The sequence below is a fragment of the Hippocampus zosterae genome, chromosome 7 (genome assembly GCF_025434085.1).
Source record: "Hippocampus zosterae strain Florida chromosome 7, ASM2543408v3, whole genome shotgun sequence".
NCBI lineage: Eukaryota > Metazoa > Chordata > Actinopteri > Syngnathiformes > Syngnathidae > Hippocampus > Hippocampus zosterae.
Genome location: NC_067457.1, coordinates 2,570,542 through 2,595,745, shown reverse-complemented (window position 1 = coordinate 2,595,745; position 25,204 = coordinate 2,570,542). Strand labels below are relative to the sequence as shown.

The window sequence follows — 25,204 nt, the reverse complement described above, 5'->3', positions numbered from 1 at the left end:
GACGACCGCCATAATGTGCAGTTCGTGATTAGGCTTGAAGAGCAGCAGTTTCTCAGTTTAAAACAGTTTTTAAAAAATCCATCTGGAGCATGTGTCATGTCATTTTTCCTCCAAGACGAATGCTGTTTTTTTTGTTTTGTTTTTTTGCAAGATTCGAAATTAGACAGCAGAACACAATCAATCTTGTAACGGGCCTGGGAAAAGAGTTGAAATTCCCCACCTTCTTTTTATGAATTCAGCTAACCCTCGCAGGGTTTCTTTACAAAGGGCCCTGAAAAAGCACTTTGAACACACAAGCGTGTTGAAAAACGCGATCTACACGCGATGCTTCCGAAGGAATACTTTTGAATAACACATTTTCTCTCTCATTTTCCCCTTCCCACAAAGTAGGTCGTGACTTGGTAAAAATAGGGAGAACATTTGAGAACCGCAAATGGTCAAAACAACACCGTTGCCTCCGCCCTCCTCCACCCAATTACAAAAGCAAGATGGTTTCCGCGGCCCGTAAAGCCAGAGGACCAACAGATGCTTTCCTCCTTTTTATAGAAAAGCCGTCTGTCAGCTGGATGCGGCGTCATAACAAATCCCTAGCGCTCGAGTGAGCCTGAACATTCAGCGGGGGAGGCGGAGGCAAGATGGATGACCCGGAGGTCTTTCAAGTGTCGCGGGCGAGTCGCACGGCTGCGGTGGCGCTGACAGAGAAATATACGCAGCAGAAACGGCAATAATGAGAACATTAAACACCGCCGCCACCTGACGGAGCAGCCTCGCATCAATCATGCGCCCAGACACACAACCTTGACAATGACTCCCTTCTCATAATGTCTGCGACTCCACTTAAGCACTACACTGCTTGTTTTCCCCGGCTAGGAATAGCCTTAGAATTGTCAAGATCAAATTATGAACGACAGATATTTTCATCATTTACTCGTCGCCCACCTGACACGAATGAATGGATATGGGAACCAGAGGAGACATCACAACACCCCAATTGAAATATTCGTCTACTACATGCTACTCGTTAGTGTTTCCCATGATGTGTTTAGGATTAGCATCTAGCTAGCTGGCGCGAAAGGCTAAAGCGTGGTGATTCTTTGGAAAGCGCAATTTGTAATTCTCGGTTTTGTGTTTCGACTCTATTTTTGATGTTGATGTTGAAGAATGATATTCCATTTTTAGTGCTGAAATTTTTTTTTTACCCCATTTTACCCCAACTGTATGCGAGGGTTCAATAAAAGCAAAAAAGGAGCTTATTCGACTTCCATAATTGTGACTGATGAAGACAGACGGACAATGTTTCAAACACGTGACAGATTTCGAATCACTTGGCAAGCTCTCATCCGAGTAATGACTCTCTCCTCGTCACTTGGACGTGCGCGTACTGTACGTCAATTATTTTCCTGGCCGCCTCGGAAGATGTTGCGGCGAAGGAGAGCCAGGAAGCATCCGACGCCCGTTTACGGCTCTGCCTACTCAAACGCGTCTTTTAATGACGACCCACAGGCATTTGGAGGCGATATAAATACGTGTATGGCAGCCAACACTTTTGGGGTAATGCAAGGCGCGGATCAAACATAAAACAAGAATAGTGCTTTTAATGCCGCTCTAACAAGGTTACTTATCCGGCCGTCTATGTGTGTATAAACACGAGCTAAATGTCAAGTCCGCTCATAAAGAGCCTTGTAAATTTGACTGGCCGGGGGCGGCGGCTCCGTGTCGTTAGGGTTATAACGAGCGTAAATAACAAGCCGGTTTCGGTTTCCGTCGCTCGGCGTTGTCATCACTCTTTTTGCCCCGTGTATTTATCACGTGAGAAACGAGCCATGCGTCAAGACATTTGCCATCCGATGAGAAAAAGCAAAGCATCGGGGGAGCCATTCGGACAAAAAAAAAATAAAAAGAACCTCAAAAGCAATGACATGGAACGCGCTGGTGACTGTTTACAAAAAGTAGTGAGTGGCTGGAGTGGCGGCGTTCCAAGCCCCAAGGATGATAAATGGCTCTGCTAACCCTGCGGGACTGGAGACCCAAATGAGGACGGAGCTAATTGCCGTGCGAAATACTTTGGCATGAGCCGAAAGAAAAGCCGAGGTCTCCCGCCGCCAAAAAAAGGCCCGGTTGCTAGTCCCTGAACTCAGACTTGGTTGTTATGCTTCCCAGAGTTCGCTCGTCGTCGTCTGTAAATCACAGTGCGGTAAACAAGCCGCTCTCAAAAATGTCGCCACCAAGTAGCACCCCGAAAAAATGAAAAGTACCCAGCAACCGACCGACCGATATTAAAAAGCAGTAAAAGTAGTTGTGGCGACACTCAATTTTCAAATCATCTGTCCACATGGAATGGATTGAAATGCCATTATTCCGTTCCGGACTGCCACTAAAAACTATTTAATTATTCTAAAGTCTTTTTTTTGTGATACATTGTGATACATTTCAAGACACGCGTTTCACTCTTTGTTTTTGTTCGACTGTGAACTTCAACTGGAGTGACAGCTTGAAAACTCCTTTTGAAGATTTTTTTTTTCCCCGCTGCCAAACCGACGCCGATTGTGAAGTGAATTCACCCGTCTGATCTCACGGCATCACTGTGCTTAACCATTGATGACTCATTTTCAAAATTATTGAAGTTAAACGTCAAATGTAAAATTGACCTACATAAACGTTGAAAGGCACGGCACCGAAACTGCATTCGGGCAGCGCTTCTTTTACGCAGCAACCTTTGAGAACGCCTGCAACAGAACGAGTGAGCGCTTACACCCTGACTCCATTAGCCTCTGTTTTTCTTGCAGGAAATGAAAAGCAGATGTTGTGTACAACATTGCGCAGCTTTGCACGGGAGACTAAAATCCAAGACGAGGGGGTCGATTTGAGGCACCCCGGGTGCTTGATATCCTTCAAATGTTGGCCTTAGCCGCAGGCTATCACGCGTGATTCATTTGCATCTGGCGGGGTTGAAAACGCTCTCTCCCGCCCACGCAGGTGCAAAGGCGTCGTCCATCTTCGCGCCGGTAATTATTCTGTCACGTCAAAACCATCCAGATGCTTTTTACTTTTATTATCATTTCCTTTACCGATGGAAATAGTCTGGAAATTGTAGCGTTTTTTCTGCTCGGCAAACACAGTCAATCAAAGCGATAGTTATGCGTCTCTGGTGAATTTATAAAAGATGCGTTATCAGCAATCCGTTCCGTGTGACGAATGACGATGGCCAGCAGCCAGACGGATTTAATTAGGCGGCCACTCTCACAGGTACGGCTTATTAAATGCCGGTAAATGTTTGCTCGTAAGTGTAAAGAGCGCCGCGATTAGCAGTTTAAGGCCGGTTGAGTAAACATCAAAGAGGGCCGTTATGGAGAGCGGCTATGGCAAGGCGCCTGCAAAGCAAAAAAAAAAAAAGAGAAAAACTCAAACTATTTTTTGGTCCAGATCAGAAGGCAACGTCTCCTGACTTGATAAATCACATTTAACATAGAGGTGGTATAATCTAGCGCTTCACATCTAAATCAACACTGAAGATCGCTTTGCTAGCTGGGGGCGAAAACCCCAATGAAGAATGTTTTTTGGTGCGGGTGTGCGAGAATCTTGTGCCTTAGTGTGTTTGCCTTGCAATCATTCAAGAAGTTCAAAGAAGTCATGATTTTTTTCTCTTTTTTTTTGAAGGCACAAGACATTCAAGCACCCCCCCCCCATCCCGTCACATCTCGCAGCCGCACAGTAGGCCCGTCCCACAACAAAGCGTGACGCCCCGAGTTATCATCCATCATGGCGAGCTTTTGGTGGCACATCAAACGCAGCCAACTCGTGTCGTTTATTAAAAAAAAAAAAGGGGGCGGGGGGGGGGGACGGCGAATACTCGGAGCAAAAATTTGATCTTTAAAGAAGTTAAAGGAGTTGCCCTTTTTTTTTTTAATCATTTCTGAGAATCAGGACAGTAAGATCCTTTTTATCCCCTTTTTTTAAGGATTTTGGATTTATTGCGGCCGGCTCACAAGACTTGAGTCATTTCTCTCGCATGTGTGACATAGAAAACAGAACATCTTGGTGTTGTTTTCAAAAGCAGGGACTGGCAAATGATATGATATTGAATGGTAATCGGCATTTTTAGAAGAATCTTTTTGGAGTTTGTTTATTCATTTATTTGCAATGGGGATTTTCACTCTTTTGGGTCACTGTCTCCCATGAATTACAAGGCTGCACTTGAATAACATTGCAACTGACAAGACATACTCTTCATTAGCCCGTCTGTGGCGTTTTCCATTGTGTGCTAGTGTTAAGCGAAACGCAGCGCTTGTTGTGAAACGAGTTCAGTTCACTGCCATCATGCAGTTACTGTTACAGTTACGGACTGAAAGCGGGGATTCTCATACTGTGCGAAACGCACCCCAAGTGGAAAGACTAATGGAAGGGTCAATTTTCAAGAAATTTGAACTTTTCGGTCACAGATTGAATAGTCGACGCTTTATCAGTCAACCATCAAGCATTGTCACCATCTTTCTGGCATGTGAAAGGGGGCACGGGCCCGATTAAACCGTATCACGTCCGCCGCTGATTTATTGTGACAGCGGCAACTCCCGGCAGAAGACCGTGTCGTCAGGTGCTAGGACTTGCGCAGGCGGGCGGAGGGAGGGAGAGGCAAGGGGGATACTTGATAGGCCTCTCGTGCTTGTGAGAAAGTCCCCCAGTAATGCTGAAAATACTGATTGCCGTACGGTGCTGCTTCAAATTCACTTGAGCCGTGACAAACTACTCTTGTTGGGCTTGAAAACCCCCAGTTGGGTTTTTTTTTTAAACGTGTATATTTACCCATGATAAGGAATTTGGAATCGGGAATGCATTTTACGATGCATCCGTCCAGCAATTGTGATGGCTCTTACGATATCTCACACCTCCACCGAGGTAACGACGAGCAAGCTTAATCTCAGGCAACGTAAACAAAAGTGAAGCTAGGAATTCATTCGACGAGTCAGCGCATCACTTGCAGCAAAACAGTGGCCATCTGTCCGAGAGACTGCGTGGAGTCTTGCGGGCGCACGTTAGACGGCGGTGAGCGGGTTTGACGAGGGCTTCTGGCGCTAGTGAATAAGAGCCTTGTGGATACGGTTTGTATCTCACTCGGGGGGTCTTGTCAGCACCGAGTACGCTTGCGGACACATGCGCTTGTGGAGATCTCGAGCAGGCACATATCGTCGCGGCAATGTGTCCGCCTTAAGAATTGTTTTGCGTTACCTCAAACGACAAGCAGCTCGCTCGTCTGCGTGGTTTGGACGCATGTGCCTAAATACGTGATCAAATAAATGAAAACAAAACAGAGCGTGGTATCACCTGAATGCAGGCGTGATTCAGGGTGAACGGATTATCAGCTTGGCCGGGGCGAATGACTCAATAAAACTGTTCAGCAGGCAGCCAGCGGTGGCCGACGTGACAAACGGCTCGCCTTCCTAAGATTGGATTTATTTTCTCTTTTATTTCTCCTTTTAATGACCGGCCTGCCAACACCGACTCATCGCTTCCCCCCTCTCAACGTAGCGCGTCGGCCACGTTTCCAGATTAGCGGTGACTAATGAGGAGTCAAAATGGCCGTTATCTACATTTTATTTGAAAAGTCAATATTGGCCGAGCGAGTGAGGAATTTTCTCGCGCCGTCATCCGTTACGACGGCTTTGCACTACATTTGTATTTGTGACATCTGCACATCTTTTCGCACTTTGCGCTTACATTTCAATTAATTAAAAAAAAAAGGGGGGGGGGGACATAGGGAGTAAGCAGTCATCTATTTGCCAGACGGGGGATCAATGTACTGCAACGGTGGAATAAATGAAGCTATAGTTTACATGCCGTCCGGCGAGGTACAGTATATTCCTGGTGCAAGGTCTAGCAGGAGACATAGCTCAATTTAATGAAAGAGCCCAGAGCCGTAATGACCCCGGTGATTCATATATTTGTAAAGGAAATCAATCCTGCATCACTTATGCGCAGAAACACGATCCTCAGCATCCTTAAATCTCGGCGCCGGGTAATAAACGGTAAACTATAGGTTACATTAAACTGCGACGCGTCGTTGGCGTGCGGGACAAGACAGATGAAGTTCATTAGAGGGCCGAGAACAGGCGGGAGAAAAGACATCGACTGCAATAACAAGCTCGGGAGAGAATGCAAAAAGCTCAGGCCCGAGGCGGCGCTTTTTCACCGGACTGTTGTTCCCCCTAGCCCCCCGCCCGCCGATGATTTAGCATGACGGCGCGCGGCTCCACGGCACCCGCGAGAGGACTTGATTTTCATGTTTGCCAATCTTCTTTTATACCTGCCCGCGGTGACCGTCAATACACTTTTTATGCCTCCCGGAGAAATGCTTAAAGAAGCAGTTTCTTCGCGTCCTGTTGGGCAATATTGTTGATGGATGGCGGCGGAGTTTTGGACGACGCCCCGGAGACTTTCGCGATCCAGGATTTGATTGGGAGTTTTACGTTGGAGCAAAAATTCACACCAGGCCATGTTTGTGTGCGCCTTTTGGATTCCTCTGTCATCTTTTTGTTCCCGCAGAGCCACTGAAATGGGATCACGTTGGCTTGGCATCTATTCAAGTACAAAAAAATATATGTATATAACGCTGGAATATGCGAACTGACTACAACAAAAGTTTGGTTCTTGTCAGGGCTGCATAGTAGTAAAAAAAAGTTGGGTGAAGTCAACATTTCAAGCCAACTAACAATATTTTAAGATTCTTGCTTCTATACGCGGCGGGTGTTAATGGGGAGAGTGCGGTGAAAATAGACGCCGATTGAAAGGAGTTCAGCATGTGTTTAGTCACAGTCAATCGTGTATTAGCACCTCAGCCCCCCCTTACCCTCCTTCAGCAGGCACTACAAGACTTGACAAACTGGAAGGGGGGTGTCTGTCCTAAAGATGAAATGACACCCTCAACCAAAATAGTGTCAAACCCATCTGGCTATACATAGAGGAGTGACCCCTTTAGCATTTCCCGGTGGACTGACATATGGCCTCCGGCGCTCGGCAGTTGTGAACGCTCATAAATACCTTTGGCGCTCGTGACTTGGAGAAGCCTTCTGATTTCTGGTCGGTTTCACGTTTTGTTGTTAGCGTGCTAATACTAGCCACTCTGGTCAGAAGTAGTGCTAACCAGTACATGTGGTACATCCATTCCAAATTCTCCACTCAAACCACACGGGAGCGAGTGGGTGATGTAACAAGGTCAAAGAGTCAGGGGGTGTAAAAGCAGTTTGAAAAAATAAAAATAAAAAATAGGGTCAAGATAAAGGAAACGGTGCTGGACTATTTTAACGGGCAGCGGGATTGACTGCATCAAATGCTGTCATCACGTCGTGGGGGAATCCGATGCCGGGGCATCATGAAAGTCTCTCACCAAACGCTGCATCACACTCAAACAAGTGAACAGCTGAGGGTGACATCTCGCACAGCGATAAATTGCAAGTCAACGACAGGAGGAAAACAAAAGCTGTGATCGAACACACAAAATGGCCGCCCCCCCCAAACACAATATGAATCACAATACCGTGTTTAGACTAGAACATATGGTCATGGACATTTTTCACTTCCCAGGACCAAAAGGAGCCCAAGACTTCCCATTCAAACCGAAACGGCGGCCATTCCCATCGTGATTGATAGGCAATCTAACTCTCCATTCACAGGCTGGCGTTGTTGGGCGATTCCCGCGTCGAACCTGACAGGCGAGCTCGGGGCCAAGTGAATGACAGCATGAGCCGGAATAAGCGGCCCACATGCTTAGTCGGATAAATAGGCTGTTATGTAGCATTTAGAGTCACATTACAGGCTCCCTTTACGCCTTCCCAGTCAATAACGAGATGATTGGCTGGCGCTGGCACGCCGAGTTAGCGGGATATTGTCGCGCTTGACATTTATCATAGCTGCGGGGTCGTGAACCCGGAGACGCTGAGCACCAATGGCGGCCGTCTCCGCGGTCTCCGAGGCACTGACATGAGCGTTTTCACGCGGAAACGAGCAAGTCGGTTGCAGCGGGGCTAAATGCGTCTTTGTTCAAACGGGGACATTCGGACGCTACGAGCGACACACACTCGCCGGGGTTGCCCAACACAATGAATACTTTAACAAGCAGACTTTCGACGCATTTATGTTATTAATACCCGTCCGGAAAAGAAAGTAGGATGTCTTCCTGCAGATCAAGTCATGAGTTTGGGTCTGAGGAAGCCAAAGTAGGCCACGTGGCATTATGGCCGAAAATAAGATAAGTGGGGCAATTGTTCCATATCCATTTATCATTTTCTAATCCGCTTATGATCACGAATTATTCTTAGCCCATAATTTCGCGGGATTGTTAAGGACGCAAAAAACATTCTAATGGTGATCCTGCAGTTTTGTTTTGTTTTTTAATACAAAATATGGCAAAGAGGATTCCCCATTTTGAAGCGTCTTGGCTAAAGGACGAAGAAGCTACAGCGGGCGTTTCATTCTCTTGATTTAGCTCACCGCGATGATGTTAAATAACTGTAAATCCTTATCTTTGACTTTTGCTGGAGGTTTATGGCACCTTCAACTGCGGTTCCGAGACGGAATGTCCGTACCTTGTGCCGCATCCGCAATTTATGGCTTTATTATTCTTTGTAGAAAAAGAGAAGAGAAACATAATTGAAAGGAAGCCGAGGCCAGGACGGAGAGTAGTCATCGCAGCGACATTTTTACGGCGTGCATTTTTTATGGAGGGGAAGAAAGAATGAAAAAAAAAAGAGGCGAGATGCAATTTTCTGATGCTTCCGCAAGCGCTTAGCATTAGCCTAGCACAGTGCGTGGAGGTCACAGAGCGGCGAGGAGTCACAAGTTTGCGCTGGCACTCTCATATTTTTTTTCTTGCCCCCAGTGACAATAAGCCCATTGTTCCCCGGCGATAAGGCTTCAGTGTGCACAGTATTAGGAATTAAGAAGGGGCATAAGTCACCAAGAAATTGGGCGACAGCAGATCAATAGATAGTGGCGAGGCCTCAGGCGCCATTAGCGAAGAGGAGCCCCCTTTGTTTTGTGGCGCGCTGGCGGGGAGAGTGAGCAGACGCTCGCCTGTGAATTAACTGTCCAAACTAAGAATACTTTGGGCTCGTAAACACAATTCGTTGGGCTCGATCCATGGCCGTCTTCTGAAAACTCGCGTGTCAACTTGAGGTCACGGCAACTGTCATGTTTGCTTTTAATGGACACCATCAGCTACGTTTTAACCACGCCGCAATCAACTGCATTTATTAAAAACGTATTTTGCGGTTGTGAACCGAGGACGCCATGCACAGACTCATTCACTTTTTGCAACCCCCAAAGTACTCTAGGGACTAGCGTTTAAAAGGTCATCTTTGTTGTTGTTTGTGTTCTCACTTAAAGAACACAAAGACTTCGAACGGCGAGCCTGTCTAATTTTCCCGTCGACGGGCAGAATTTCCTATTCTCATTGTTTATGATGACCGCGGCAAAACGAGTCGATTGAAGATGCCATGCAGCTGAAACGGTGGAAACGCATTAGCGCTAATCTTAACGGCGCTCCGAGTAATTAGCCTCAACATGTGACAACTCCGATAAAAGATTCCCCGCCCCGTTAAGTTCTTCGGGCAAATGCATATTGCGGCCATCGCGTTGAGACGTTCCCCGCTGAAATGCCCAGATCAGCCGTTGTTGCCTCGCATTATTCCCGCCCTGTACACCCGGCATAGTGAGCAACGGGCACTTAAGATATTAATTAATATATCGCTATGGCGGTGAGGCAATTTCACTATTCATAAATTCCAAGCCAACGGGCTGCGATTAATTATAAATTATGTAAAAGCTTGCCATGAATCATTTAGCTCTATGCATTGCGTATTACTTGAACGGAGAGGGGGGGGGGGCTCCTAGCACGTCATATTTACACACTCAAAGGAGCGTGTTTCACATTAATGGCAGGAACCACATCAGATTAATTCTTTTTTTTTAATTATTATTAATGGTCAAAGGGTACCAGTTGAGGTTATGGTTTACATTTCGTTTAATTCACACAAAAATGAAATTTTCAATTAAGAAAAAAAACATGACATGAATTGAGGATGTTAGTTGATATGTTACTTATAGAGTTTTACTACAGTATTTGCAGCAGGGCTCAGTTCCAATCAGATTGAATTGCAAAAATTCTATTTGTAACTACCTCAAGATGACAACAGAGCCCTTTTTTAGACAAAGCTGTAGCAGCCTGTCCAAATGAAGCTACTCGCCTCACTTGAACATAGTACCTGGGCCACCAGATGGTGCCAAAGAAAAACTTAAGCATGAGCCAGCTTTTGGCTAAACGACAGAAATTGATTACAGTACTACCTAGTTCCAAGTCTTTGCACGTTTCCACCAATTATCTTATATAATGTATTTAGAAAACAAACTTCTAAATTCATTTGAGAGGGTCTCAGAATCTTATTTTAATTTTTAAATAAAATATAAACTGCCCAGTACTAGCATGATTTTGTACAGATGGGAATGTACACAAATGTCTTTTTTTTCTGTGGTTGTTGGTCCATCCCCCTCTACACATATTCCCTCTTGTCAGACTGATGCAGTGTCAGGAATGAGGAGTATATTTGCTTTGAAGAGGGCTGTCAAATCAAACTGTCAGGCGCCACTCTCTGATGGAGTCGCATCGCTCGCTCATCCGTCACTCAAGCGGAGAAGGAGAGCGAGAGAGTTGAAAGACGCGATACTTACATGACATTTCATTTTCGGGGTGAAGCGAGTGACTGACGGCACTCGTCAGACCTAGGCGTTGGAAGACTTTTGACGCCACTGCTTTTATAATGAAGATGAGAGAGCGCATGTGTGGGAGTTAAAGGGGGATGGAAGTCAGATTGCCACAGATATCGGCAACAATTTGGGATGCGGGGTGGAACTAGGCCTCGAGGGTTGCATAAAAAGGTGAAGTTCCAATGGACATCTGAGACCTCATTTTAGCTGGCATCAAAGTATAAACTCTGGACATGCATTTTGCTTTTTCTTTGGCATTTGGAGCGATGTCCCACTCAAGTGAAATTGGGGTGGTGGGGGGTCAGTTTAGGCACTGTAATGCTCTCGCGTGTGGTCAGAGAGCCATGACCACAATCCTTTTTTTTTTTAACTCTAAAGACTCAAAATGAGCACCGTAAAATCCCACGACAAAGCATAAAACATACATACCATAATACATACCATAATACTCCCGGGAAGGGTGTGCCTTTCTCCGCAGGACGGCTCACAACAAGAGGCTCAGCCCGAGTAGCGCGAGATAGCTCGGCAACCAGTATAGCGCCAGACGTTGCAGGTACCGGAGAGAAGGGTGATGGCCAGACCTCTTCTCGTTTGGTAAACCTGGGAAGCAAAACCAGAAAGCATCACAATATTATCATCATATCAAATTTTTTTACCACATTTTTTGAGATAACGCACAGCTCTCAGAGGTAGTGTTTCTTCATTTAAAGGATGAATTTAATAAAAATTACTTTTGGGAAATTACTCACAGACAACTCAACTAAACTTTTTATACATACGTGTGAGAAAATGTCTTCCACAAACCAAATGGAGGAGGTTTGCTTCCCAGTCTCAGCTCAGCCCTGAGATTCAAACCCAAATCCTCAGAACTGCGTTGCAGACATGTTCACCACTCCTGTTCTCCTTTTAATTAGACTGTAATTCAAAACAAATACTTAAACCATTACGTTTATGTAACTGAAAGTTAATGTACAGACCGTTGGTGCTTGAAATTGACTTTCTGGCATGAAATTCAGGACCGCCATTTTGGATGAGAGAACACTGCACTCTTCTGTTCGCCAACTTGTACTACACGACAAAACGAACAGCAATTCCTCGAATACATTTTTTCACAATACAATACAAAAGAAGATATATGTGAAGATATAATAGGAAGTTATTATCATATTCATATGGAACTATCGCGCTTGGGTTTTCAATTCGAAGTGAGTTTTCAAGCGGTCACGTGGCAGCGCATGATTCGACTCCATGTTTTAAGGTTGGCTTCAGGGCTTAAATTTCAATCACTGCCAGCCGAAAAGACGACACGCAAATAACCGCCACTGAAGCAAAAGAGGTATAGTTTAGTATTTATCACTATTAACATGAAACGCTTTTGCCCAATTTGTTTGTCTCACACACATACCGACTTCATGCATGTTGCATTTTGAATCAACAAACCCCGAGTCTTGTCGTCCTTTTTGACATAGCGTCGCTTGGGGTGGGGGTCGTTTACATTTTTGACAGCATTTGATGCCATTTAGTCGGATACTTTCATTTTAAACACAAAAATGAAAAGGTCGACTTAGAAAGCAAGTACCTGCTTGTGACGTCATCTAACCGCGTCCACTGTTTCACAAAATGCGCCTGCTTAGTGCGTCACTTTAGGGGGTGACAATTGTGGACAATCTGCAGATACACATAATTTAAAAAAAGACTATAAATTTTTTAAAAACTATGAAGATACACGGAAATGGTGACTTCAAACGTCAAACAATCATTATTCATTGACGTATGTATTTATTTATCAAACAATTCAAAACAAACGAACTTATTAATAGAAAATCTAGAAAATTCTAATATTGGAATGCTATAGATCTTAAAATACGCCAGAAAGGTTACAACACATATTTAAACAACAACAACATTAATGAATCTATGAAAATATAAATTTTCCAAACTAAGATTTATGCCAAACATTGCGCATGGGCACACCCTATCATATTCATTTCAAAAGATATAAATTGGTTGGGTAAAATACATTTATGTTCCATTTTTATGAGAAATTGATATTAATTTTCGTAATAATTGAAATGTCGGACGACTCTCCTCGCGGTGGACGGTCGAATGATGTCACGACGTGCAAAGTGCCAAGAGGGCGGAAGACTGTCCAACCCACCGCCAAGCGGCCGACCAGCTAGCTAGTCAGCCATCATGGCCTTCCGCGACATATCGAAAGAAGCACTCATTGGGACCGCCACGCTCGGGGTTGTTTTTATCACGGGATATTTGTTCGGTAGGACAGCGCTTTTTTTTGTATATGCTTGAGTAACCCGAAATCAACAATTGCGATTGTTACCGCAGCTAGCGATCGATATATTTGTGTCTGTTTAATCTTCATTTATATACGTTTGTAATGTAAAATCGTAAAAAGTAGCCGAGTGCAGCATTTTAACGGGGAACCTACTGAAAAACATATACAAAAAAACAGACTAACAGAAAAAAACTAAATGAATGTCAAATGCATTTATATAGTTATAAAATATTGTGGCTTTTGTTTAAAGTGTAGCCAACTATTGGCCAATCTTGAAAGAAAGCTTTCTTAAGCAAAACAGCCAGATAAATTAAAGAGACGAAAAGTAGTACATTACAGTCACACGATGGAATGTTTCTTAATAATGTATATGAACTTTAAGTATCACAGTTTGAACCTTGAATGTTATAAAAGCTTACGACTGAATTGTTAACATTGGAGATTATGTAACAGGTCAGCAAGAACAATGACTATGTGTGCGCTTGAGCTTTACTTCTGCCAAAAGAAAAAAATGTCTGCCGAGCAAACTGTGATTGTACTTTTGCCCACAGGGAAGTGGAAACCTTTCAGAATGAACTTTTCCAAAAGTCATGGCAGCGGGCAAAACAACCCACTGATGCAGTACATCTTGCGCCACTCCATGAGGGAGCATCCTGCCTTGGCCAAGCTCAGACTGGTACGCGCACGCTGCCAATAGTTTTCAAAATTAAAGTAGGGCTGTGAGGAAAAAAATGGCCTTAAATTTAAACTAGTTTTTATTTTATTTTAGCCCCACACACACATTTGAATCAAGAAAAATAGAACTGTCCTGTCTTTCCCTTTTTCAGAGGACACTGGAGCACAACGGAAACGCCATGATGGTCTCTTGCGAGCAGTCACAGTTCATGGCCAATTTGGTCCGACTGATCAAATCCAAGAAGGCCTTAGAGATCGGTAATGTGTCGTTAAGCCGCAATGTCCTTCTCAGTTGTGCGTAGTTGGCAGGGCAGCTCCAGTCATGACATTTTTCTCATCGTGTCGTTTTGACTTTTTTGCCACTTGGAAGTCGCCTGGCAACTACGCCTCACAAACATGATGAAAAGCTCGAGAGAAATATGAATAGTTCAACTGCTCCATTTGATCAGTGTTTTTTTTTGTGTGTGTGATTTGGCAGGAGTGTACACAGGTTACAACACTCTCAGTGTGGCTCTGGCATTGCCTGATGACGGCGTGGTGGTGGCGTGCGACGTCAGTGAGGAATACGCTAACGTTGGCAAGCCGTTCTGGCAAGAGGTATAAAAGAAAAGCGCAACCCTCTAGACAGTGACTCTTGTCGAAATCTCTCTACCGAGCTTTCTGGAATGTTTTTGGGGTGGGGGGTAGAGACTGCTTTGCTGGGTGTGACAATCTTGGAAATTAACCCAGTGGTTGCCAAATGGACTGCCTCATACGCGTCAAAGTGGGAACTGAACCCAGGATTTCGACATGCATTTGTCTGAAATAACCAACACGTCCTAAATGGATGCAGTTTTCCCACCTTGCTAAAGCTCGATCACTTTATCATAGTTAAGCTGTCTTTTTTTCAAATGTATTCATTTATAGTCAAACTTCTGAATGTGTTGCACTCTGAGAATTTTTTTGACTACTTTCTTTTTTTACAGGCAGGAGTCGAGAAAAAAATTGACCTGCGCATTCAGCCAGCATTGGACACACTGGGTAAAGTTACAAAGTTACAATGCACTACACTGCGACAGTGGTGAAGAAATTGAGACATACTGTACGCTAGTTAGCATGTTAGCATGATCACTGAGGAACTGGCAAATTAGCACTTTTGAGACGTCGTCAAAAAGCAGTCTTGTAATCTGTTCATATGCAGCTGCAGAAAAAAACTCCCCCCCACCCCCTCTTCTTCGCAGAGGAGCTTTTGGCTGCCGGCGAGGCGGAAACTTTTGACTTTGCCTTTATTGACGCCGACAAAGTAAACTACGACTCCTACTTCGAAAAGTCTCTGCAGCTGATCAGAAAAGGCGGCATCATTGCCATCGACAACGTAAGTTGTTTTCCCCCGCCAACATGGATGTTAAATGTTGGCAATGGGTTTGCGAAAAGGTGGGAAATTTCAAGTATTTTTATATATTTTTTTTTTACCTTTTCCATGTGCAGGTGCTGTGGGGCGGCAGGGTGCTCCAACCCGCCGCGGACGACCACGATACACTGGCCATCGACAGGCTCAACAAGAAGCTGCACAGAGACGCTCGCATCAGCCTGAGCATGCTCACTGTGGGCGACGGCCTCACGCTGGCCATCAAATTGTAGGACGGGCGGCACCGACGTTAGCAGGCTGCTCGTTCCAAGGAGAATCGTGTAGCTATGATGCACCGTTTGGTTTTACTCAAAACTAAAATTTACCTCATTTTGTATTTCCTCAAATAGTGGCCAGGGGGCGTTTGTTTGCTGAAATGCAAAGAATTGGGTGTCTTAAGGCAGTAGTTCTTAAACAGTTAAAAAAATAATAATAATACTTCTCGGCACCACTCTAATGGCCAACATTGAAATATCGATGACTAAATGATTTAATATGTTTGTTTATAAATTTACCCCAAGTCTAATGTTTTTATAGACATGATTATTTTTTTTTTGTGATAGTAATTGGCATTTGTTAAGTAAAGTTAAGAGCCAGTTACAATGTTCTGGAGTCGTAGCCTAAGTGATATAGAGTATTGTGGAGAAGTGGGTTTAGGAGAGCGGGGGCCACTATTCCAGGAAATACAGCTTTAACATGAAAAGTTTGAATGTTTTTTTTTAAACAAATTTGTAATTACAAAAGCAAGGAACTCATTTATTTGAAATAAATTCCCTGGATTGTTTCCCCGTGTTTCTCTACCTTTAAAAAAAACTCAGCACACTGAGACGTCATAACAAAAACGGAAGAGCTTTAATTCAGGAAGGTAGATTAGTCGAGTGTGCAAAATAACAGCTCTGATGTACATTCGGCATCCCACTCGCTTGGTTTGTCAACATGGAGTCAATTGCGGCTCGGGGTTTAAGCGTTGTGATGGAAAGCCGCGCTTTCCAATTTGTGTGTCGTGGCCCCTTCCCACGCTAAATTTTTAGGTCATCATATATCGTTTTGTTGACGATCAATCAGGCACAGCTTTTTTGTGCGTTCTTATTTAACGGGTTGTCGTAGGCTTCGGTGGGCGTTTGTAAAACTAGAGCTTCATTATGGATTTGTTGTGACTTACGAGTGAGACTAGGAGGTGATGTTTCAGCGGTGCTCAAAAATGGGGAGGGGGGGGGATTTTCTCATTCTCTCATATGGTTAAAATATGTTCTCTCTCTATCGCTCCGAATGGATCCTCATGCCTCCAACTCCAGACCCAGGCCCAGTTTGTGACCGCCGGCATTGATGTTTTTCCCATCCACAAGCGCGGACAAGACCAGTTTCATACCTACAAGCATTCAATAAAATAAGAGCAATTTTGAAACGCAACAGGTGCTACTAAAAGGTCAAGATATGAAAGGATTTTCTCACCGGGTCGAAGAGTCTGACTGTATCCGATTCCAACCAAGCTGGCGTTGTTCACCTTAGCCTGGAGAAACATCAACAAATTAAAATATTTCATTTTAATTATTCATGTTGAACATACCAAATATGTTAAAAGCAAATTATGATTTCTTGATCAATGCAATGAGCGTTCAAGGGGCTGACTGATATGGAGGCACTGGAGTCGATCTGGTATTTGGCGGCGATCCCAAAGCGAGTTCCGTTGCTGCCCGCCGCCCACGCCAGATTGACAGCCGTCTCTAGCTGCTCGTTCACTTTCTGATAGATGGAGCCTCCGAATTCACAGCCGTTGTTTCTGGAGAGAGGAAAAGAAAAAGGACACATTTGATTCACATGCCGTTTCTCCCAAAAAGTGCACTCTCGACATATTGCCGTAATTCCTGCACGCGCGTACGTACATGTTGGTGTGGAGCTGGAAGTCTCCCGTCTTGTAGCCGACGGCAAAGTTACTCTGGAGCATCCTGGACTTGGCCGTGTCAAAGCTCATCTGGTAGCCGGCCAGCCAGCCTTCGTAGCCGGCCACGCCTGCCCCGTGGAGGGTGGGGCCGGCGAAGTCCAGGTCCACGTCCACGCCGGCGTGCAGGTACTCCCGCTTGTAAGCCGTCTTGATTTTTCCACTCTTTTTGCTGCGGGAAAAAATGAGTTTCATTTTCTACTCTGCAAATTTAGCTCCATTAATCCCCGCCCCCCCAAAAAAGAATACAAAAAACCAACATTTTTTGCAAGTAAACTAAAACTCAATAAATACTGAACGACGGCTTGTTACATACCCAGTGTTTGGGGAAAATGTGGTTTCAAAATTCAGTTTCAGGCCTTTGGTGATCTAAAGAAGAAAATGACTTTGTTATTGCAAAGTCAACCCAGCAATTTTCCACCTTGAGAAGACCCGTCAGCTTCCCACCTGATCCTCGATGCAGATTTCTGTGCCGAGTGTGTTTTCAGTGGTCCACTTCTCGGTGAAGGTCAGCCCGTATTCAGCCCACTTGTACTTGGTCTCCAGAGTTCCCGTCACCTTGCTCGTGTCCACATTGGACGAGCCGCTCGTTTTGAACTCCTGCAATGGACGCGCGTCGATGTCAGTCCGTTTGATTCCGATCCGAGCATTTTCTTTTTAAATCTAAAATCAGCTGTTTTCCAACCATTTCCAGTAAAATGTTCAACTCACCACTCCACTTGATGACTTTGTCTTCACGTCAAGCTTAACCAATCCAAAACCTGCAGACACAATGACAATGGTCTTAAAATGTGTTTAATTAAATGGCGGGGAGGGGGGGGGGAATAACATTAACATATAATTACCATATCCCTTGTTGAATATATCCTTTGCCGACTTTCCCAGATCTGCATATGCTGGAGGGACTGCCATTGTGTCGACGCTTTTTTGGTATCTTGAGGAATAAAGTAAATTCCATAAGTGTAGGAAACAAGCACTTGTAGAAAATGACTTGATTTCATTAATCAGTAGACCGCTTTCATTTCGTTTGGTGATTCCCACGTGCTCCAATGTCTCCCTCTAGCGGCACATAAATATATCACTGCCTGATTAAAGTTCACTTGCGTGTAACCTCTACGATCAATACATTTGCATTTAATCGAGAAGACTTTTTAATGTTTAATGAGTACAGTTATTGTTGCAGTTCTGTTATCAATACATTTTATTTTAATCATAATTTAGGTGCAGTGTTTTCCAGTGTTAATGTTCGACTGTGCAGAATGTTACAACTGTTTTTAACAATGTTAAATACAGTTTTTAATGAACAAATCCGAAGGCATTTTTGATGAGCAAACTGTCTTATTACATCCTGAAGGATGTTGGTCATGTTGGTGGTGCTTAGAGAACTTTTTTTTCGCTGGTCCTTGGTGTAAAATGTTTCAGAAATTGTTTAGATAGTTGTGTTGTACAAGGTAGGCTAGCTTGGGCGTTTTCTAGCTAGCAAATAGGACACGAGTTTTTCCCTTTTTTTAGCCAGGACAACGCAGAATTTGCAAAGCAACCTTTCGATTAATTATGAGGTGTTTAACTCACCGATAAATGTATTGCTGTCACAATCGTCGCAGGGTTGAATTTGAAGGGTCGTGCAAGTGTTGAGACGCCAGCCGGCCGGTTCAGGACGATTGTGGCTTGTGGAGGAGACACGGCTGACCTCGGCGCTCTAAGCCCCTGAAAGCTGTCCGCGGTGTGCCTGACTACAATTAAAGGAAGAAATGTTTAGAAAAAAAAATTCTCAACTACACACTTGGCCTTCAATTGCACTGTACAACAAATAAAACGATGACAGACAATTTAATTCGCCAAGTGTCAAATCAAAATGAGTATTTTTTACGAATTATGAACAAGCATATATGCAGGTCTCTAAGTTACTATGGTAACGGAAGGGGTTGTCACTTTTTTCCCGATTAAGTAAGGTAAAATAATGACATTTTCTGTAAACTACTCAAACTAATCAAGGAAAAAATACATTCGGTTTGATTGCACATTAATTTATTTTGGGGAAAGAAGTTGCCAGGGGTCTTCTCAACATGTCTGCAGCATATTTCGTCAACATCACATTTCAGAGCAGAGCTTGCCACAGTTGTCATTGGCACACTTTACAGGGCAACTGTAGCTTATTTGTCTCTTTACAACCAACGTATTTTTGGCGCATCTGGACGCATAGCTAACCACAATGCACCTCACTACTAAGTTGAGGGATCTACAAAGTAAGTTCCAATGCTTGATGAGAGAGCATTTCATTACCAGGCCTAACTGCACGGTTCACACACATATATATTTCCTGAAATCGCTCAACATATACTTGGCTGTTCAGTTTCACATTTGCCACTGTTATCATCATCTGACTTGTGCACAGTGACGGTGTGGCTGCCGGGGCGAAACCGCCTACCGCCCGAAAACGGCTGGGATTGACTCCAGCGACCCTTTTTGGAACAGGCGGTGCCGAGAATGAATGAACGATGGTCCTCTGTAACAGTTCAAATGTTAAGATGAGATGTTGAGACTGTAGCTGGGTGTTCCCAAAGACTCAGTTCGCAATTAAAAACAGACACACACAATATTGAGCAATTATAAACTTAAGTCTGTGGTGTGTGCATGTTGCCGCTTTAGTAGAAAAAATAGGAAACACACACTTGAATAAATTAACACATTTTACAGATATACCTTAAATAACAAAAGAACATTGTTTTAGTAGTAAAACTACGTCAAGAGGTGGGAAACCTGCAGTACATGGAGCAGGTATGGCTTCGTCAGAACATAAGATCACATCCAACATGCAATTATTTTTTTTAAGTTAATTTTTAAATTTGCATTATTTTCTTCACATCCACTTTTTCCTTATTTCAAAGTCCCTGTAAATAATGTCAGCGATTTTTCTCGAAATACATTTTCCATGTACGGGAGAAAAAGTGAATTGAATCCATTGTGCAATTTGGCTGCTTACAGTTATGCCTTCAGATACGAGTTTCATTTGTTGCATGGCCACACTCACAACTCAAGTCTTATTTCCCCTTTAAAAGCTGAAAATGCTTCAAGCGCTATAAGCACCGCAACATTGATGCTACTTTTGTTAGCCGTCTCGGGTTTTCCCCGTTCCGTGTTAGCATTACGTTAACGTTTAGTTTGACGGTGAGCATCAACTGTGAGTGGCACTCATCAGCTTGAAGGCACCAATTTTCAGGAATGGCTCTTTGTGTCAAATTGCTGCTTGTTGTGAAGTGAGTTGAGGTGCGTTCACTGTCACCATACAACTGGAATCAGGTCACTCGTATCTCAGGGCACCACGGTTTCTCTAGATGGACTCTAGTATGGCCCCTGATAGGAAAATGGTCCCCCCCAATTCTACACAAGGAAACCTACGGCAAAGGTCATTGGCAAATGGAATCGCACTTTAAGACAAAAGACAATTTTGGCAGATTCTTACTTTCGACTAAACACAAGTCAAAGGCAGGCTGTGTAAAGTCACTCCAACGGACGGACGGACGGACGGCCAGCCGGCGCCTCCCCTCTAGCCGATGACGAATTTGAGGACGGCGGGCCGCGAGAAGGGCCAGCAGTATTCGTTGGGCACGGGCCCGTTGACGTTGCACTCGAAGAAGGAGAACATGGGAAACCAGATGCGCGCGCGGCGGCTCTGCTGGTAGGCGCGCGTGTTGGCCAGCGTGTGGTAGTAGAGGAAGAGGCGCGTGGTGATGTAGAAGGCGATGAAGACGTCGATGGAGTAGTGCTCGTGCGCCGCCAGGATGAAGAAGATTCCAAACAGGTTGAGCACCCACGACAGCGTGTGGATGAAGTGCCAGCTGCGCGGCGTGTCTGCGCAGAACACACCAACCTGCCTTGAGACTCAACATTAGGTGGAAAAAAAATAACGCGGGACAACTTAAAATGACCACAAGTTGTCGTGACGTGAAATGTTTCCGACTCCGTATTGACGAGCGTTCGGATGAAAATGACTCACACTCGGTGACAAAGAAGTTGAGCAAGGTGATGACGACGGTGTGTCCGCTGAACATGTAGTCCCCGCACGTGTGCACGCCCGTCAGCGTCATGCCGAAGCCGCTCCAGATGGCCACGGCCCGACGCAGCTTGGCCCACGTGTCGCCGTACATCTGCGCAGCAGCAACGGTCTTCTCGTTTGTCGTTGCGACGTGGAAATAAGAGCGTGGCTTTCTGGACACAGGCGGTTGTTACCTTCCCGGAACACTGCAGGTGTTGTCCCGGCACGGACAAGGAGGTGACGAACATGGTGATGCAACGCAACATGAACACCGTCCCCATGAGGCTGCACATTCGGCGGAGGAGAATGGACCTGCAGGGCAAGGATGGAAGGCCATGGAACTTCCTTGGCGTCTTGGAAAAGCAGTTTTACCGTTCAGTCAATCGATAAGACATAAAGACCGCCCCCCGCCCTAGTTTTTACCGCAGCCATTAAACTTTCAATCCTTCTCTTGCAAAATGACAAAAGTGGAGGTTATCCCACTCGAGTCCTGAGTGGCCTTTTTCTTCTCCAACTTTGATTTGTTTCAAGGTACCGATGTTTGTGCAGCAGTAGAACCATCAGCCAGATGATGCACAAGATGACGCCACACGCCTCGGCCATCGCGAAGGCCCACGGGATTCGAGGCACACTGCGGACAAAACAAAACCACGCCTTTTTTTCTTCATATATGAATGGAAGTGCTACACATTACATTAATTTACCGGCGCGTTGTGCGTTTCACGTGAATGAGCAACCAACCTGTCGAGGAAGATGTCCGGGAGGGGCGGGTACGTGGCCATGTCGGGGACCCTCTCGTGCACGATGACCATGACGAAGGATGTGAACCCGAACACGAAGACCACGTAGACGGAGCTCAGCACCGTCTTCCAGCATTCGGGGTCCAGCCGCCGCGTCTGCTGCTTGTACTTGCCGTTGGTGTATTTCTGGTACTCCTCGCCGACGGGTGCCGTGTCGGCGCCGTCGCAGGTCCGCGCCGCCTCGCCGTTGCACAACCAGTCGCCCGAGCCGGTGGGCGAGTGGCCGTCGAAGGGCAGGCCCAGCTCCTCCAGCGTGTCCAGGTTCTGCTTCTGAAGCTTGCGGATGGATGCCATGAGGCGCTTGATGTCACCCAGCACTTTGAGCTCCAGCGGCGGGGAGCGCAGGTCGTACTCGCTGAGGGCCAGCAGGCTGCTGCCATCCAGCCGGTGCTTGTGGCACAGCAGGTCCACGTAATCGCAGAAGCCCTCGTCCTTCAGCCACTTGGCCACGTGCTTGGGTGTCCAGCGGCGGACACTTGGCGGGATCATTTCACAAGCATCTAATGCTGGAAAACAACAACAACAAAATATGACTGGGCTGTTAATCGATATTGGGGACCAACCAATTCATCGGCTGAAATTGGGGACTTGGGTACAATTTCAGGTCTTAGTATTCTATTATTGGTGACATGCGAGTGCTGACGTGTTGGAAACAATTCTTCATTTGATACCAAAGACTAGTATTTCTACTACACTAAAAGGTGTAATTTTTATTGGAGTTGGACTAGCCGATGTGCGTTAACGTTGGGTTGACACGTCGCTGTCAAAGCTTAGCATTCCAATGAAGGCGAACGACGAGATGTGAATCGCAGTCCGAATGTCACGAATCAAAAGCAACATTTGCCAAGCGAGTCCAACGCCCCAGGCTAGAAACGAAAGAAAGAACGAATAGCAGGAGGAGGAACAACTAACGGCAGCTTTGCATGTGCAAATGACGGCTAACGAGACGGCTGCTAGCGGCGTTAGCTCGGCTTTCGGGGCTCACTCACCCGGGCTGAGCTCAAGCGAACGACGCCGGCCGGCGGCACGTTTGACTTCCGAAGGTCGGCCAAGTGGAAAGGGAACCGCGCGAGCAATTCATAATATCAGCCTTGCTGTTTTTACTAACAATAACATCGCGGCGGCGCTTGTGCGCAATCATGTCGCGCTGCTAGTTGGCATCCTGCTCAGTCGTGACGTCACACGAGTGGTCATAGCCACAATATAAGTGAAACCAAAAGCGAGAATCGGTACATGGTTCGTATTACAGAACCGTTTTGCATATCCATTTATGTATTTTTTTTGTGGGGGGGGGGGGGTGTAAATTGCAACATTTACTTTCAGCAATAAAAAAATACTGTAGTAGAGATGTGAATTACTGATGCATCAACTTAAAATCGCAATAATTTGTTGAACAAACAACAGATGACGCAATAATAATTATTTAAACACATCAATCGTTTGTGGTTTATTCAATTAAGGTCAAAAGCCCCAAAAAGGCAACTATGAGCTGATCCGCCAGAGGGCGCTATGGTTCTGTTGCAAGATGACATCAACCAGATGCTCCAGTCGGTTTGTGACCTTGGAAATTAAACCTAGCAACAATAAATGAGCACTTCCTTGTCTGCAGCAGTTAAAAAGGAAGCATCATCATCATTAACATATTATGGGACATAATGATGTTGATTTTTGCCATTTTGTCTTTCATCAAAAGTGACCTCAGAGCAGCACAGTTACTTTCAAACTCAGGAAATGTGCTTGAAGTTTTCTTCACAAATTAGATGCTTAAAAACACAGGACAAAAGGTATATCCCCCAGCTTCGTGTCCTAACTTCTAGGAAACATTTCTGCCTACTTGCCTGGTGTAAACACGGAGTAAGCAAGCTGGAATCCCATCCTGTGTGTGTGTGAGTGTTGCAAAGGTCAGCCACATCATCACAGCTCCTAAAAATATCCTCTGCACCGGACGGCCGTTGCACAACCGTCTCCTTTGCCGTGACTTTCAGTCCACCCAGGACGAGCGTAGGCGCCAAAACGACACATGCGCTTTAAGCTTTGCCGTTGTGACATAAGCGGACGAAAGCATGTGCGAAGGGCCCAGCCACCGTCACCACGACGACGATGATGATGATGATGATGTCACGCCCAGCTGCTATGAGCTGGACAAGATCCTAAACCGGGGGTGCGCGGCCTATGCCGCGTATAACCAGGTGTGGCCTCGGGTCTACATTGGCGATGAGTAAGTAGGAAAATATCGAAAGCGCTCCATCGATACATTGCGTGCTCCTCAGATTCATGATATAGAATTGTACTCGCGCGCAAACAGCTGTAAAATCGTCACACCGTAATTTTTTCTTTTCCCTCCTCTTGAATCTCATAATCAGGTCCAGTAATTATTTAAATTTTAAAAGAAAACCTGCAAGGGCTCATCACAAAGGAAACACAATATATTTTGACTGCTACAGGCTGACGGCTAAAGATAAGCTGAAGCTGAAGAAGCTGGGCATCACGCACGTCCTGAATGCCGCCGAGGGCACGTGGAACAACGTGGACACGGGCGCCGGTTACTACGGTGACATGGACGTGGTCTACCACGGCGTCGTGGCGTCGGACACGCCTACGTTTGACCTCAGCCAGTACTTTTTCAGCGCCGCCTGCTTCATACAAACGGCGCTAGCCGACCCTCGCAGTAAGACGCTAAAGAAGAAAAACAAGTCAACGCTCACTTTCAGAGGAGGTGTAACCAACAAGAAAACCAGAGAGCCGTTTGTCACCGGCGATGCGTTTGTGTTCCGGCAGACATAGTGCTGGTGCACTGCGTGATGGGCAGGAGTCGCTCGGCCACGCTGTTCCTGGCCTACCTGATGATCGGCGAAGGCATGACGTTGGCCGACGCCGCCGAGCACGTCAAGACGCGCCGGAGGATCCTGCCCAACTGGGGCTTCCTCAAGCAGCTGAGGCAGCTGGACGCACGACTCGCGCAAGAGCGGCGGGGCGGCGCCCATCGGGCGAGCGATGCAGCCGAGTTGAGATGACTTCTGCAATAAAATTGGAGGGATTAATAACTTTGTGATTTTTTCATTTGGTTTTCCTCCAATTTGTGACTTGGACCTTTTTAATCTGCAGCTGATGTTTTGCTTCATAGCTTGGAACCTGGCCGGTATCATTTTGGCTGCCTGAAAGAAAAGAAACTGATTAGGAACAAAAAAAAAAAAGCCAAAAAGAACAGAACAGCAACACAAGATGTGGAGGAACGCAAACGGTCCAGTTCCGGCAAACTATGACCAACATAACAGAATGGAGAACAAAAGTCATAGATGAGAGCGGAGATTCCACTTCCAGA

The 25,204-nt window shown here is 45.4% G+C and overlaps 4 protein-coding genes across 5 annotated transcripts; 2 read left to right on the top strand and 2 right to left on the bottom strand.

The window, feature by feature from the left end:
* The first annotated feature begins 11,932 nt into the window (after positions 1–11,932).
* On the top strand, positions 11,933–15,891 carry LOC127604056 (catechol O-methyltransferase domain-containing protein 1-like). 2 transcript variants are annotated; one of them, XM_052070881.1, is made up of 7 exons: positions 11,933–12,088; positions 13,597–13,721; positions 13,873–13,978; positions 14,199–14,317; positions 14,686–14,740; positions 14,941–15,074; positions 15,188–15,891. In XM_052070881.1, exons 2-7 carry the CDS (start codon positions 13,617–13,619, stop codon positions 15,338–15,340), a joined length of 672 nt encoding a protein of 223 aa, XP_051926841.1. In that variant the 5' UTR covers positions 11,933–12,088; positions 13,597–13,616; the 3' UTR covers positions 15,341–15,891. The 2 variants fall into 2 exon arrangements, with proteins under 2 accessions (XP_051926841.1, XP_051926840.1); XM_052070880.1 differs by lacking the exon at positions 11,933–12,088 and adding an exon at positions 12,859–13,027.
* LOC127604052 (voltage-dependent anion-selective channel protein 2-like) lies at positions 15,589–18,785 on the bottom strand. The gene is made up of 9 exons (XM_052070874.1): positions 18,619–18,785; positions 17,892–17,980; positions 17,758–17,807; positions 17,494–17,646; positions 17,363–17,415; positions 16,991–17,218; positions 16,737–16,887; positions 16,560–16,617; positions 15,589–16,476 (listed from the first exon to the last, which is right to left on the bottom strand). The coding sequence occupies exons 2-9, from the start codon at positions 17,956–17,958 to the stop codon at positions 16,385–16,387; spliced, it is 852 nt and encodes a 283-aa protein (XP_051926834.1). The 5' UTR covers positions 17,959–17,980; positions 18,619–18,785; the 3' UTR covers positions 15,589–16,384.
* A 1,332-nt stretch (positions 18,786–20,117) lies between these two features.
* LOC127604047 (sphingomyelin synthase-related protein 1-like) lies at positions 20,118–23,081 on the bottom strand. The gene is made up of 6 exons (XM_052070866.1): positions 22,872–23,081; positions 21,824–22,388; positions 21,618–21,713; positions 21,277–21,394; positions 21,044–21,194; positions 20,118–20,898 (listed from the first exon to the last, which is right to left on the bottom strand). The coding sequence occupies exons 2-6, from the start codon at positions 22,369–22,371 to the stop codon at positions 20,594–20,596; spliced, it is 1,218 nt and encodes a 405-aa protein (XP_051926826.1). The 5' UTR covers positions 22,372–22,388; positions 22,872–23,081; the 3' UTR covers positions 20,118–20,593.
* A 778-nt stretch (positions 23,082–23,859) lies between these two features.
* Positions 23,860–24,939, top strand: LOC127604062 (dual specificity phosphatase 29-like). Its single transcript, XM_052070893.1, has 3 exons — positions 23,860–24,100; positions 24,327–24,550; positions 24,661–24,939. Exons 1-3 carry the CDS (start codon positions 23,946–23,948, stop codon positions 24,894–24,896), a joined length of 615 nt encoding a protein of 204 aa, XP_051926853.1. The 5' UTR covers positions 23,860–23,945; the 3' UTR covers positions 24,897–24,939.
* The last annotated feature ends 265 nt before the right edge of the window (positions 24,940–25,204 follow it).